The sequence below is a fragment of the Uranotaenia lowii genome, chromosome 3 (assembly GCF_029784155.1).
Source record: "Uranotaenia lowii strain MFRU-FL chromosome 3, ASM2978415v1, whole genome shotgun sequence".
Classification (NCBI taxonomy): domain Eukaryota; kingdom Metazoa; phylum Arthropoda; class Insecta; order Diptera; family Culicidae; genus Uranotaenia; species Uranotaenia lowii.
The window spans coordinates 89,258,476-89,271,562 of NC_073693.1; the positions used below are offsets into that span (position 1 = coordinate 89,258,476).

At 33.6% G+C, this 13,087-nt stretch overlaps 2 protein-coding genes across 4 annotated transcripts in view; one reads left to right on the forward strand and one right to left on the reverse strand.

Moving 5' to 3' along the window:
• Nucleotides 1-10,419, forward strand: part of LOC129752780 (mucin-2-like) — a 110,698-nt gene extending 100,279 nt beyond the window's left edge. For both annotated transcript variants that reach the window (XM_055748550.1, XM_055748551.1), the window contains one exon: nucleotides 8,485-10,419. In XM_055748550.1, coding sequence (XP_055604525.1) covers nucleotides 8,485-8,630 — 146 coding nt within the window. In that variant the 3' untranslated portion in view covers nucleotides 8,631-10,419. The remainder of the gene's footprint in view (nucleotides 1-8,484) is intronic.
• Nucleotides 1-13,087, reverse strand: part of LOC129752781 (high affinity cAMP-specific and IBMX-insensitive 3',5'-cyclic phosphodiesterase 8) — a 326,911-nt gene that overhangs the window by 285,625 nt on the left and 28,199 nt on the right. The gene's annotated exons all lie outside the window — the stretch shown is intronic.

Below are 13,087 nucleotides of genomic sequence, written 5' to 3' on the forward strand. Positions count from 1 at the left end.
GAGTGGCTTAGCTGTATATAGAATACACCTAAGCCACTCTAGGCTGACTATGAAGGGGATCTGCGATTGCTTCGCCTCCTCTACATAGTCAGTCAGTGAGCCTAGCAAAAGTTTACCCGATCAGTTTTGAGCTTTCTACACAAAACTGCCCTCCGCTTACATTCTTCACCACCTTTTCACTTCCTCTACGAAGCGCACTCGCTTCATCTATCCAGCTATATTCTTCCTAATGACTTAAACATTTCTACCTTAGAAGTTCATCTCGCCGCAATGCCATTAAAATAATATAATCAACAATTATATCGGCGATAAAAATCTTAATAATAGATTATAATATACCACTTTGGTATAGATATTTTAAAAGTTTGTTCCATGGAAGGTGTATTAAAAGTTCTAGAAAATATCTTATTATATCAAAACACTCCTTCAATATTGAGATTCGAATCCTGAATAGTGAAATTTGTTGTCGTTTACTTGAAAATTGGACTTTTTCTCCAGCTTTTTGAAGATATGAATCACTGTGCTCCCGATCTTCGATAACCTCCAGATCAAGGCTTCCTAGTTGCCGACAAACATTCCCCAAACACTTTTATTACTTTGGTGAAGGTTGAATTGACAGCATTTAACGATTTAGCTATTTCTGCGTGCGTGCAGTATGGGTTTTTACGACGCATGTACAAAATTTTGATTCACAGCCTCTCTTGCTTGGATGCCATTTTAATGACTAGAGATCTGTTATCAAAATCCAAATAGAAGTACACTAGAGTGCCCCAAATGACGCGACATTTGGAAAAGGAACAAGGTCTCATGCCAATTTTAGGCCAGATCGGATCACGGGAAGGGGTTGCTCAACGAGCCTAAAGTTTGTATGGGATTTTGAGACATTTTGTTCGGGAGGAACATGAAAATCCAGTTTTTCATAAATAACTTTGGTCCCCCTCGGCCGATTTCTTTTGAAAAAGAATTTTCTTAAAGCCATGACAAATATTTCATCCCAAGACATGCATATCGATTCGAGTTAAGATAAAAAAGTTATTCGGCCTCAAAAAATAGCTATCTTTTTAAGGGTGATATTCATCACTTTAAATGAGAGACACTGCCTTGCATATTTTTACGCAGCATTAACAGTGATGAATATCACCCTGAAAAAAGTTACCCCATTTTGGAGGTCTAATAACTTTTTTATCATAAGTCGAATTGAATGAAATATTTGTCATAGTTAAGGCTTTAAGAAAATCCGTTTTTTAAAGAGATCGGCTGAGGGGGACCAAAGTTATTCATGAAAAACTGGATTTTCATGTTCCTCCCGAACAAAATGTCTCAAAATCCCATACACACTTTAGGCTCGTTGAGCGACCCCTTCCCGTGATCTCCACGTAGCGGCTACGTGAAAAACTACATAATTTTTATCCAAATGACAGGTTTTGAATTTCCTATACAAATTTGGGGCACCATCTGTAAAGTACACACATCTTCAAATTGCGGAGTGTTCAGGGTGACAGTTAGACAATTTGTAAAATTTCCGAATATTTTCTTAACAATTTTATGGAGCGATTAATTAATTTAATGAAGAGGTTCGCACTGCAATTTTCCTGCTTGTGGGGCGAACCAGACTTGGCCTACTAATGTATGGTGGTAGATGCATTTTTTTCAGTATCTACCTCTTTATAGTATTTGGCCCGTGCTGAAAAAAAATTTAATATACGATGATAATGCTTCTAAATAAATTAAACCCGCTCATTTTCACCATCTTTCATTTCTTCTAACTTTCCCTAAGATGTCCCTACTAAAACGACATTACTTAGATAAGATATGGACGATAAAAGAAGTAACAAATGTTTTGTTTATTATTCAAAAATTTCAATGTAAAACATTGTTGTTCAATTTGTATTTGGATTGATGGCTCATGAATTAAACCATAAAAATATTTTGTCTAAATCTAACACATAAAAATAGAGGCGTTTTCTTTGTAACACCATCACGTTCAAACGGACGGTCGAGCTGAAGTGAAATTTGGTATCCGAGGGTTGTTCGGGCGGAGATGGTTTGTATAATACAGTGAGCGAAATAAGAATAGCACCACTATGTGTTTGGCTTGTTGAAATATGAATGGATGAAAATCATCAAAATTTTCTTCTATAAATTGTTTTGAATTGTTTAACGGATAAATCAATCATAAGTTTACTTTTTTTGGACGTTGCAATTGGCGTTGAGAACCAAAACTATGGAAAAAGGGTGCGAAATAAGAATAGCACCACTTGTGTTTAGAAAAAAAAACAAGATTATTTCTAAAAATTTACTGTGTAAAAATGAATAGTAATGATTCTACGAATTATTTGAATGGATAACTGCATTTTATGGAGTTTTCTAGAATTCCAAAGATTTACAAAGGTTTTAACATGGTGTTTTAGGAGATGCTCTCCTAGAACTAAGGAATTTGATATTTGAGCTGTAATTCTTTACCAAACTTCTTACTTTCTTCATTAAAAAGACGTGAAATGATGAATCAAACATTTTCGGTTTATTTTAAATCAGAAAAAAAACAGGTTGGAATTCATAAACTTAGATTTTTTTTCAGTAAACATCACTCTTTCCAGTTTCAAGTCATAGATGGCAGCACTATCTTGCCGTTGAAACCAAATTAAGTCTCAATATTGGTTTTTGAGGTTTATTTAGGCCCATATTCATCACTTCGAGGTAGTTTCCAACACAGTTTTGTTGGAGTTCACGCTGCAGAAATCTTTTCCGGATTTGCAAAAAAATCACTAGCACAAGAATATACTACCGCAAAAATTCCTGTTTATTTTGGGAAAGTACAAATTTATTCTGATTATCGGTCCGAGAAATTCACTTTTATCGGTCCTTAAGGGGGGGTAGGGTCTAACGGGTAAAAAAAAACCATTTTCACGATTTTTTTCTAGAGCTATCGTTCAAACAAATGTATTCAAATTTTTTGCATTATACAAAGCATTGTTAAAAGAACATTTAGTAATTTTTTCGTAGAAAAATATTGAAAAATGAGCCGGTTTTTTTAAATATGTCTTTATTTGTATCAATTCATCATTACATTTATATTACATTTTTCATTAAATTAGGTGTTCAGCTCAATAATGAACTGTTCAGAGCCCTATAGTTAACTAGATATTAAAAATTTATTTGTAAGAATTAAATTTGCTTAGCGCAATTAAGTATTTAATGTAGGAGAACATCCTGTAATGGCAAAAATATTTTAAACTTAAAACTAAACACTATCCTAAAATTAAACTAGTTATAAAGAGAAGGAATCTCTGCGATGGAAGACTGCATCGATTTGCCTCTGAAGTTGGAGATGATTTTGTTGGCCATCTCTTCGATCGATTCAATGCCCGCAATCCGATGAAGATCTTCGGTGCTGTGCCAAGGTGGAAGCCGCAAAATCATTTTCAGAACCTTGTTCTGAATCCTCTGGATGGCCTTCTTCCTCGTCGCGCAGCAGCTAGACCAAATCGGAACTGCATACATTATCGCTGGTCGGAAGACTTGCTTGTAAATGAGCATCTTATTCTTCAGGCACAGTCGGGATTTCCTGTTGATGAGAGAATAAAGAGATTTAGTGTATTTATTACATTTTGATTGAATATCTTCAAAGTGATTTTTAAAAGTAAGATTCCGATCAAGTGTAAGTCCCAAGTACTTCACGTGATCAGACCATTCTAATGAAACCCCATTAAAAGTTATGGAATGATTTTCATTAGGTTTTGAAAATTGAGCTCTTGGCTTATGGGGAAATAAAATAAGTTGAGTTTTGGAAGCGTTAGGAGAAATTTTCCACATTTTTAAGTAATTCAAAAAGGAATTTAAATTTTGTTGCAATCTACTGCGTACCACCCGTAAATTTCGACCTTTGGCTGAAAGCAAAGTATCATCAGCAAATAATCTTCTACCTTTTCCTTCTGGTACATCAGGAAGATCAGAAGTAAAAATATTGTATAAGATTGGCCCAAGTATACTACCCTGAGGGACCCCAGCTCTAATGGGTGTCCTTTCAGAGCATGAATTTTGATAGCTTACTTGTAAGGTTCGGCTAGTCAAATAATTTTGTATAATTTTGGTGAGATATACAGGAAAATCAAATCGAGCTAATTTAGCTACTAAACCTTTAAGCCAAACACTGTCAAAAGCTTTTTCAATATCAAGAAGAGCAACACCAGTTGAACAACCTTCAGATTTGTTAGCGTTAATCATATTAGTTACACTCAAAAGTTGATGTGTAGTAGAATGTCCATGACGAAAACCAAATTGTTCATCAGGGAAAATAGAATTCTGATTAATGTGAATCATCATTCTATTCAAAATAACTCTCTCAAATAGTTTACTTAAAGATGGAAGCAAACTAATTGGTCGATAACTTGAAGGCTCTGAAGCACTTTTTCCAGGTTTTAAAATTGGAGTTACTTTGGCATTTTTCCAGTTATTGGGAAAATAAGCCAAGTGAAAACATTTATTGAAGATTTTAACTAAAAAATTTAAAGTGCTTTCAGGCAACTTTTTAATAAGAATATAGAAAATCCCATCTTCCCCTGGGGCTTTTATATTTTTAAATTTTTTGCAAATCAATTTAAGTTCATCAATATTTGTCTCACAAAAACTTTCAAATACATTTTGTTTAGAAAGAATATCATCAAATTCAAGGGAAATTTGAGCATCAATTGGACTTACAACGTTTAAATTAAAATCATGAGCAGACTCAAATTGTTGGGCCATTTTTTGAGCTTTTTCTGCATTCGTTAAAAGAAGTTTATCCCCGTCTTTCAAAGTAGGAATTGGCTTCTGGGGCTTTTTCAGAATTTTAGTTAATTTCCAAAATGGCTTTGAGTAGGGTTTTATGTCCTCTACTGCTTTGGCAAAATTTTCATTACGAATGAAATTGAAACGACGTTTGATCTCTTTTTGAAGGTCGCAATAAATAAATTTCAAATAAGGATCCCTAGTACGTTGAAATTGGCGTCGACGAATGTTTTTCAGTCGTATCAAAAACTGAAGATCATCATCAATTAAAGGTTGATTAAATTTATGTTTAACTTTGGGTATTGAAGCGGCTTTAGCATTGATTATTGAAGTTGTCAAATTTTCTACAGCCAAATCAATATCTTCAATTGAATTCAGTGGAACGTTTACATTCAAATTACGTTCAATAAAATTCCTATATCGCTCCCAGTCAGCTTTTTGAAAGTTAAAAGTTGATTTTAAAGGGTTTTCAATGGGACTTTGGGATAAAGAAAAAGTTACTGGAAAAAAAATGAGCCGGTGACGGAGCACTTTCGAGGATGCCTTTTAGAAAACAGGATTTGCGGTGGACACTGTATCTCAGCACAGAATCATCTGAAGTCAAAAAATCAGAGCAAAATATTTTTAATAGATGTTTTTCTGGACCCCAACGTTTTTATTTTACTTAAAAAAAATTTTATGAAATTTTTGTGGCTGTTTGAAGTAAAAACTACGATTTTTCACGAAAAAATCCGCCATTTTTTATCTGTAAAATCTCCCCAAAGAAAAAAAAAACGTTGGGGTCTGGTATTTTATATGTAGAAAATATGTTCCAAATTTGAAAAGAATCGGATAAGTAGTTTTCAAATGACGATGTCCACGGACTTGAAAAATGTGCTTTCGAGAAAAACGCGTTTGAAGTATCTGCTCTTGCTTTCTTGCAGTATTAGATAGATGGAGATAAAGGGCTATAATTTCAACAGTTTTGCTTCAATTGACTTGAAAATTTGACACAACATTCTTGAAATGTTTTACAATAAGAAAATAAAAAAAATAAAAAAATCGATTTTTTCAAAGTGTTAGACCCTACCCCCCTTAATGAAATTCTTAGTTTTTGATATTGTGATCTTAGAATTTCCAAGGCGGTCACACGGTACCACAAGTACTTATTTCTTGCACAAAATTATCCAGAATTAATCCCAGATATTCGAAAATGGGCATCAATTCGGTTTAATTGCAAGATTGTGCTGCCATCTACGACTTGAAACTAGAGAGATAGCGTTTGACTGTTTAAACACATTAGTATTTTTGAAATTGAAGCCTGTTTTTTTTTATCAAATTAAGCCTCAAATCTATGCTTCGTCAATTTGCATCATACTAATGAATGATAATGAAGAAATCACTGATAAGCTGATATAACTTCCCCTGCGTAGGAGAAAAATATTCATCGCCTTGAGCTCCTAGCGCAAACTAGCTCATCATTCCCTAAGCTTCGTTTCCCGATCATGTAATGATACCAATAGCTAAATTTCAATTTTTTCGTAAATCATTCAATTTTCATTTGATAATTCGAAAACATTTTTTATGAAGAGTTATGTAACTCAGTTAGTTTGAATTTACGTTTCAATGTTTAGGATCAATTCCATTCTTAGTGAAGAAGAGTGTAAGATCTTTTGAAAATTTTATCCAAAGTGGAAATTTGAATAAATTTCAGATGATTTTAAAACTATATTCTTTAATTAAATGCCTAGACTAAATCGTTCACCGGAAGATCTTTTTTTAAAGAATGGCGATTTTTCCTCAATAAGATTAAGAACATTTTCGCTTTGAAAGTCTTTAAATCTATAACTTTTATTCATTTGCTAAAATTAATTCCTAAAAACTTTTAAACTTTAATTCAATTATATTATGAAATCAATTTTTAAATTGTAATATCCTATTTATTGGAATAGTTTTTTTTTTCAATATGAAGAATTGAACTATATGCACATATAGAGCTACTATATAAAGTTAACAAGCATTAAGACTGTAGCACTAGAACTTCCTGTTAATGCTTATATAAAGCTTTTATAAAGCGTAGAAACGTCAAACCCGCGAATGTAAACAAGAGTGATTTTCTCATTTGCTGCGTGTGAGTAAGCAAGACAGCAAACGAAAACAAACAGAGCGGGCAGTTGCAGTTGTTTTCTCCCAAAATTTTCCAATACATTTCCAATCCATCTCATGCATACATTGTCTATGAAGTTGTGTGACCCGAACAGTACCTACTTGAAGTACAGGTATTTTCACCTATCTTATCAGCATCAAGAGTGGTCGAAATGGTAAAGGCGCAAGGAAAGATAAAGGCTGCTGAGGGATCCTCGGTTCGAGACTCATCAAAGTTAATCAATAATTCAATTATAATCACTTCTCATTTCATAGAACACTTCATTAAGCAAGCATAATCCTTCATTCCACAGGTTAATTGATGTTGTAGATAATGATTTTATGTTTTAATTTTTTTTCATTTTAATAAATCATAGAAAAATTTCCTGTTTTGAATTTCCGTTTCACATCAATTATGATCAATCAATTAAAAGGTGTTCTAAGTATGCATTGTTAATGCTTTTATACGGCTGGCGAAAAATGACGTTTTGATGGTGCTCTAATTCAGCATTTGTAATGCTTATTAAATGCAACGTCGTGATAGCATTTATTCAGCCCGCTATTTCGCCTTTTTAGCATTAAATCTGCATTATATACGCATATAGTGCATAACAAGCATTAATTCAGAGTTATATATGGGAATATAGTGTTGATTAAGGGCTATATTTAAGTGCTTATGGTTACTTTGGTTCTTATTTCGCACCCTTTTTTCATAGTTTTGGTCCTCAACGCCAATTTCAACGCCCAAAAAAAGTAAACTTATGCTTGATTTATCCATTAAACAATTCAAAAAAAATTTATAGAAGAAAATTTTGGTGATTTTCAAACATTCATATTTTAACAAGCAAAACACATAGTGGTGCTATTCTTATTTCGCTCACTGTAGTTTCAAGAATCTTACTTAAAGGGGGCACTCATACCAAACCAACTTGAAATGGGACACAACTCGAACAATTTTAAGACTATTTTTATGAAAATTGATTCACGAGCACGAAGAAGTTAAGGACGTGTAGATGAAGTTAAACATTTATAACGATTTATTAAGTAAAAGGCCAAACGAAGTTTACCGGATAAGCTTGTTTTGAATAAAATCCATTAAACTGGAAACAAATATACACTGAAAAATTAAACTTTTTAGGGTCATACTCCATACCTGATTTTAAAATGAAACTTTTTGTTTTTTTGTTAATATGAATAGATTTTTGAATATACCAATCGTAAAATTGTTAATTTATTCTTTCGAGAGTTATTGTTTCCAAAATTAAATCATTAATTTCTGCTATGCTATAGATATTTTTCAATTAAAAATATATTATATCACATGCAAATATGCACTACAGACCTTTTAAATGAAAATTAACCAATTTCCAAGAACTAACATCTTTCTGTCTCCTTTTATTGAAGATAAATATATTGTACCATATCTATATAATTGAAATAGTAATCACCCTTCTTTGTATCTTTTCTTTTCCCTCATTCGTTCTCATCAATTCTTGCACCAAATAACTGCATCCTCGAAAACGCTATTCTTTTTATTTTATTTTATTTTTCTTCAAAAAAAAACAAACAAACACCAATAATCATCCCCTCCAGTGAACGATCTGGTGGAACACAAGTCCAAATTCCGCGTGGGTCCAACCCTAAGTACAGGTAAACTGAAGCAGCGGAAGTACGTGAGGAAAAAGCCATTTCCGGCAGGAGGAGCCCTCAGCCGGAGTCGGAGATCCAGCGAGGTGTGACACTTTTCCGGTTCCGAGGAGCTGATGAATCGGAAGCACTAGACATTTCTTAATAGTTATTAAGACAGATCAGGGTTCAAGGATATGTAATTGAATGTGCAACTACTTCGTAAAGGGTGAACAATAGTTTGATCGGAATCGCGGGTTACGAATGGGAATTTAAGCATATATATGTAATTGTCTCTTTTCTGCAGAGATTGTATGGCCGGTGAGTTTATTTAGGAGATATTATGTCAAAACGTGCAACATGTAGGTAGTACGTTAAGGTTTTATATAGAGCACAATAGGTAACGTATTTATTTAAAAAAAAAATAAGGAACACAATTGAAGAGATGGTATTGGTGATGGATTGGAAAAACGTAACACAACTTCAATAATCTTCACAAAACATAGTTTGAAATTGGCACAAACCATACTTTTGGGAATAAAAAAAAATAAAAAAAAATGCTGAAGCTGTATATGTACTTTAAATTCTGGGTAATAAAGACGAGGTTTAATGAATCCAGTCAATCACCAAAGCCGAAAGCTTCGCAACTTATAAAGACTTTTCTAATAGGCTAAACCAATTGGTCTTTTAGTAGATTAATTAGTTCGTATAGCTGTAGTAGGTAGACAAGAACACTGTAAACATATGCTCACAAGCAAACGTATTACTCAGAGTGGATTCAGAAGTGCTATCTGAGGGCAAAAGATCCTGTTGAACTTGCCAATAACTCGTAGACGGTAAACTAAGAAGACCAGAGAACATAATACCTTAACCAAAACTGTAAGGTTGTTAGCCTTAATTAAGAGTAATTCCATACTGCAGCACCGATTCTTGGTGCCCAGAAGTCGTTTCTTTTCCCCTAAACCTAATCGAATCATCCACCGGTTGGAGTTTGTATCTGGTTACAATCAAAAAAATCGAGAGGGAGAAAAAGAGCCAAAGGACCAAAGGTTTTCCCTTTATCGATGAATCGAAAGATTTTCCCAAGATAACCATCCAATTACTACTTTTTCATTAGACCAATGAACGCAACTAATGAAGAGTATTTCTTTCCTTGTTGGCTATTGTCGGATTTCGAGGGTGAGAAAGTGAATGTTTAGTCTAACTAAGTATCAATTTAGTCTAATGAAGTTACGTTAGTCTGAAAGATAAAACTACTCCTCCTCTCGATTCGATAATACAATCACCGGGCTTCGTTTGAAGTTCAAACAAAAAACTAATGATTGTAGCAGATAGAAATTACTCCATTACATAATTGTTCGATGGGAGAAAAACAAACAAACTAAAAAAAACAGACCACAAACTCATGAAATTCAAATAGGAAAATTGCGTGAATCCGAACCGATTGTCTTCGGTAGTAAGTTTATAAGTTGGGAATGGGCAACCTTCGTTCGTCTTTTTTCTTTCTCATTTCTCGCGAATGCGCTTGTAAACAAAAACTATGTAAGGCATGATTAAGACTATACCACAGACACTCTATCAGTTACCCTAACAAACTAACCAAGATGGTAGAAGAATATAGGCAGAAACAAATTAAAAGAAAAAAAAGCTAACTAGCAAAGAAAAACAAAACCACTCATCAGCTAGTAGTAGTGGAAAAGTCAAATGTAAACAAACCTTGTGCTGTAGTATTTATACTTATTTAGTAACAGGGAAAAAGATGCAGCCAGTAGCAACCAGCAGAAGCAGAAATCGTCTTCGTCGATATGCAATTTCTCACTGCTGGGAAAAGTGGAATTAACCGAAGGGAGAGAAAGAGCCACAAAAAAACGAGGCGAAATATAATTCATAATTAAAAACTAATACTATTGGTTGTTTCAGTTGGTGTTGAATGGTATGAAGCGGAAAGAAACCATTCCCTCATTCAAATGATGAGATCTTTTTTCAGGGTTGGAATCCTCTTCTAGCGGACCTTGATATCTGATGGTGAGTAGGAAAAAAAATTTCTTCAAACATATTCATAATTGCATATATCATACGTTAAACAAATTTTTTTTTTCAATAATGTTGTTGGAAATAACTTCCATTCATTTAGTTAATTTTTCAGGATGTTTTTTTCTAGGAAATGATTATTTTCAGAAATGGAGAAGATATTTTCAAAAATTCAACTCAAAACCATAAGTACTAAGAATTTCTGGATAAAAACTTAAAACCCCTCTCGTTTGCCTTAAGAGTATGTGTTTTTTCGATCAAGTGTATACAACGCTAAATCAGGAAAAAGCTCTTACTGGATAACCGAAGATATGTTATACCGGGAGTGGTACAACATGACAATTTGCGTGTTATGCTGTGTTTTTTCGAAAGCCATCTGGGGCGTGCGTTATTCCGTTCAACTAAACATTTCCTGCATTTGAAGAAAAATCGAATCTTTCACTGGCTGGCGTATAATCCCTATTAGAGTGTTTTTGGCGAAAACGTTTTAATTATAATACTGGAGTGTCGCGTGCATTTGGAATGCGTTTGATGCCTTTTCGCAGTTATAAATTTTGAGGAATTTGAATTTTTGTGCCATCAGAAAATTTTACCATGTGATTGACAAGGCATGTTGTTGTGGCTTGCTGTGATTAATCGAAATGAAAATTGTGTGAAATGAAGAATCCGTTGAGTTGGAGCCAAAGACTATTAGAAGAAAATGAAAAAGTGTGTGACACCCGGCAGACGTTGGATTTGGGTGAGATTGTTTCATGTAAAAATTTTCCAATCCTATCTGCCATGCAGGATTTCCTGTATTTTACCCTTCCAATTCCCTCCTGAAACAGATTTATGGGTCGTATGAGTTCTCTGCACCTAACGAGTTTGTTTTCTGGTTATGGTACTGAACTGATCTTCAGAAGTAACACTTGAAATGAGTATTGAATCCAGGTACTTATTTTGGCATCTCGTGTTGGTTTTGATTATCAGTTGTACCCTGTGTATCAGCCAATACAAGATGTGTGTAGTCACCCCATGCTATGCTATGCTAAGTGTATACAACGCTAAATCAGTATCTGAAAACTGTGAATTTTATCACCTAGCCCAGAGGTAAGCAACCTTCTAAGACAGAAGAGCCAAACATTGAAAATTTTGGAAATTTCCTTGTTTTTAATAGCCTCACTTAATCTTTAACTGACATCAAATATAGTGATCGTTAAGACCAGCGGTCGAACTTTTTTAATCTTTAACCAAAAAAAATTTTTTTAATTGATTTTACCCAATGGCGATGAGCAAAAAACTAAATCGACTCTTTCAGGCATCTTTTATATTGTAGACTCCCTTGATAATTTTGAATGGAAAATAACTTTAAAATTCAATTCAAAAATCATGTCTCGTGTGAGTTTTTGTTACGTAGTATGGGACAAAATATAAACAAACAGTTTTGTTACAAAAATACGAAAACTGACATAAACCAGTCGCAACGATAACTTTTGCAGCAGTTTTCTGTGAATTCTTAAGATGTTTCATACGACGTGATGAAAGCACACGCGAGATTTATTTAATATATCAATGAAGGATGTAATGTAAAAATAACAAGAAATGAAATCCGTTGGGGTACAATTGCGGTTTGACATTTTGGGGAAGCAAATATTTAACCGCCAATTTTGAAAGCATTTGCCGTTCTGAAAATCCAAAAAGACGACAGAATTGGGTTACTCTTAAATGCCTCAGAATAAGATCGTAAAAAAATCCGTTTTCTGAGTTGAATAAGATGTCTTATAATTGTTTCTTGAAGTCAGCAAAAGCAATATTTTTGCAATATTCCGAAAACCAAAGGTTACCTTGAAAATGAAGGTTTTTTTTATCTGTTCTATTTTTTGTTCTCAATATTGCAGTTTTAACCCAAACACTGCACTTTATCTTTCGCTGAAATGATATTCAATTTCTTTCCTTGCAATTCTTTGTTTAATATATTTAAACTTCTAAAAATATTCGGTACCAACGCGAATTATGCAACCCAGGAAAAAAAATAAATATATCTGCGAGAATATTTTTTTTGATCAACCATAAAAATCTCGACTAAACTTTTGAAAGTCCATATTCGACTTAGCAAATTTTCACGAGAAAGCCACTTTACTTCTGTAGAAAATAGGTCCATATGTTCAGCTTCGCTGTCCTGATATTACACTCAAAACAGCCGCTTGTTTAGTGCATGTCCCTTGAAAATAATTACTATCTCGATGAAATCAATATTATTTTTTTTAACGAAAGCCAAAAAAATATTAATACCATTTTCCATTGTTAACTTTGCTCATTCATAAACTTAATTGTAGACATCAATTCCACAAGATCTCAACAATAGAAGAGAATCAAACAGCTATTCCTCTTCAAAACTATTTGCAATCACTGCCGTTTGTGGCGATAAATTGTTTGAATTAAATTAGAATTCCTACAGGCTTAAAAAAAAGCTAACTGAAAAAAAGGGGAGAGTGGGGTATCCTGGGCCCCTTTTTTTCTATGCATCAGAACTTCTTTATTATAAAAGATAAAAAGAAAA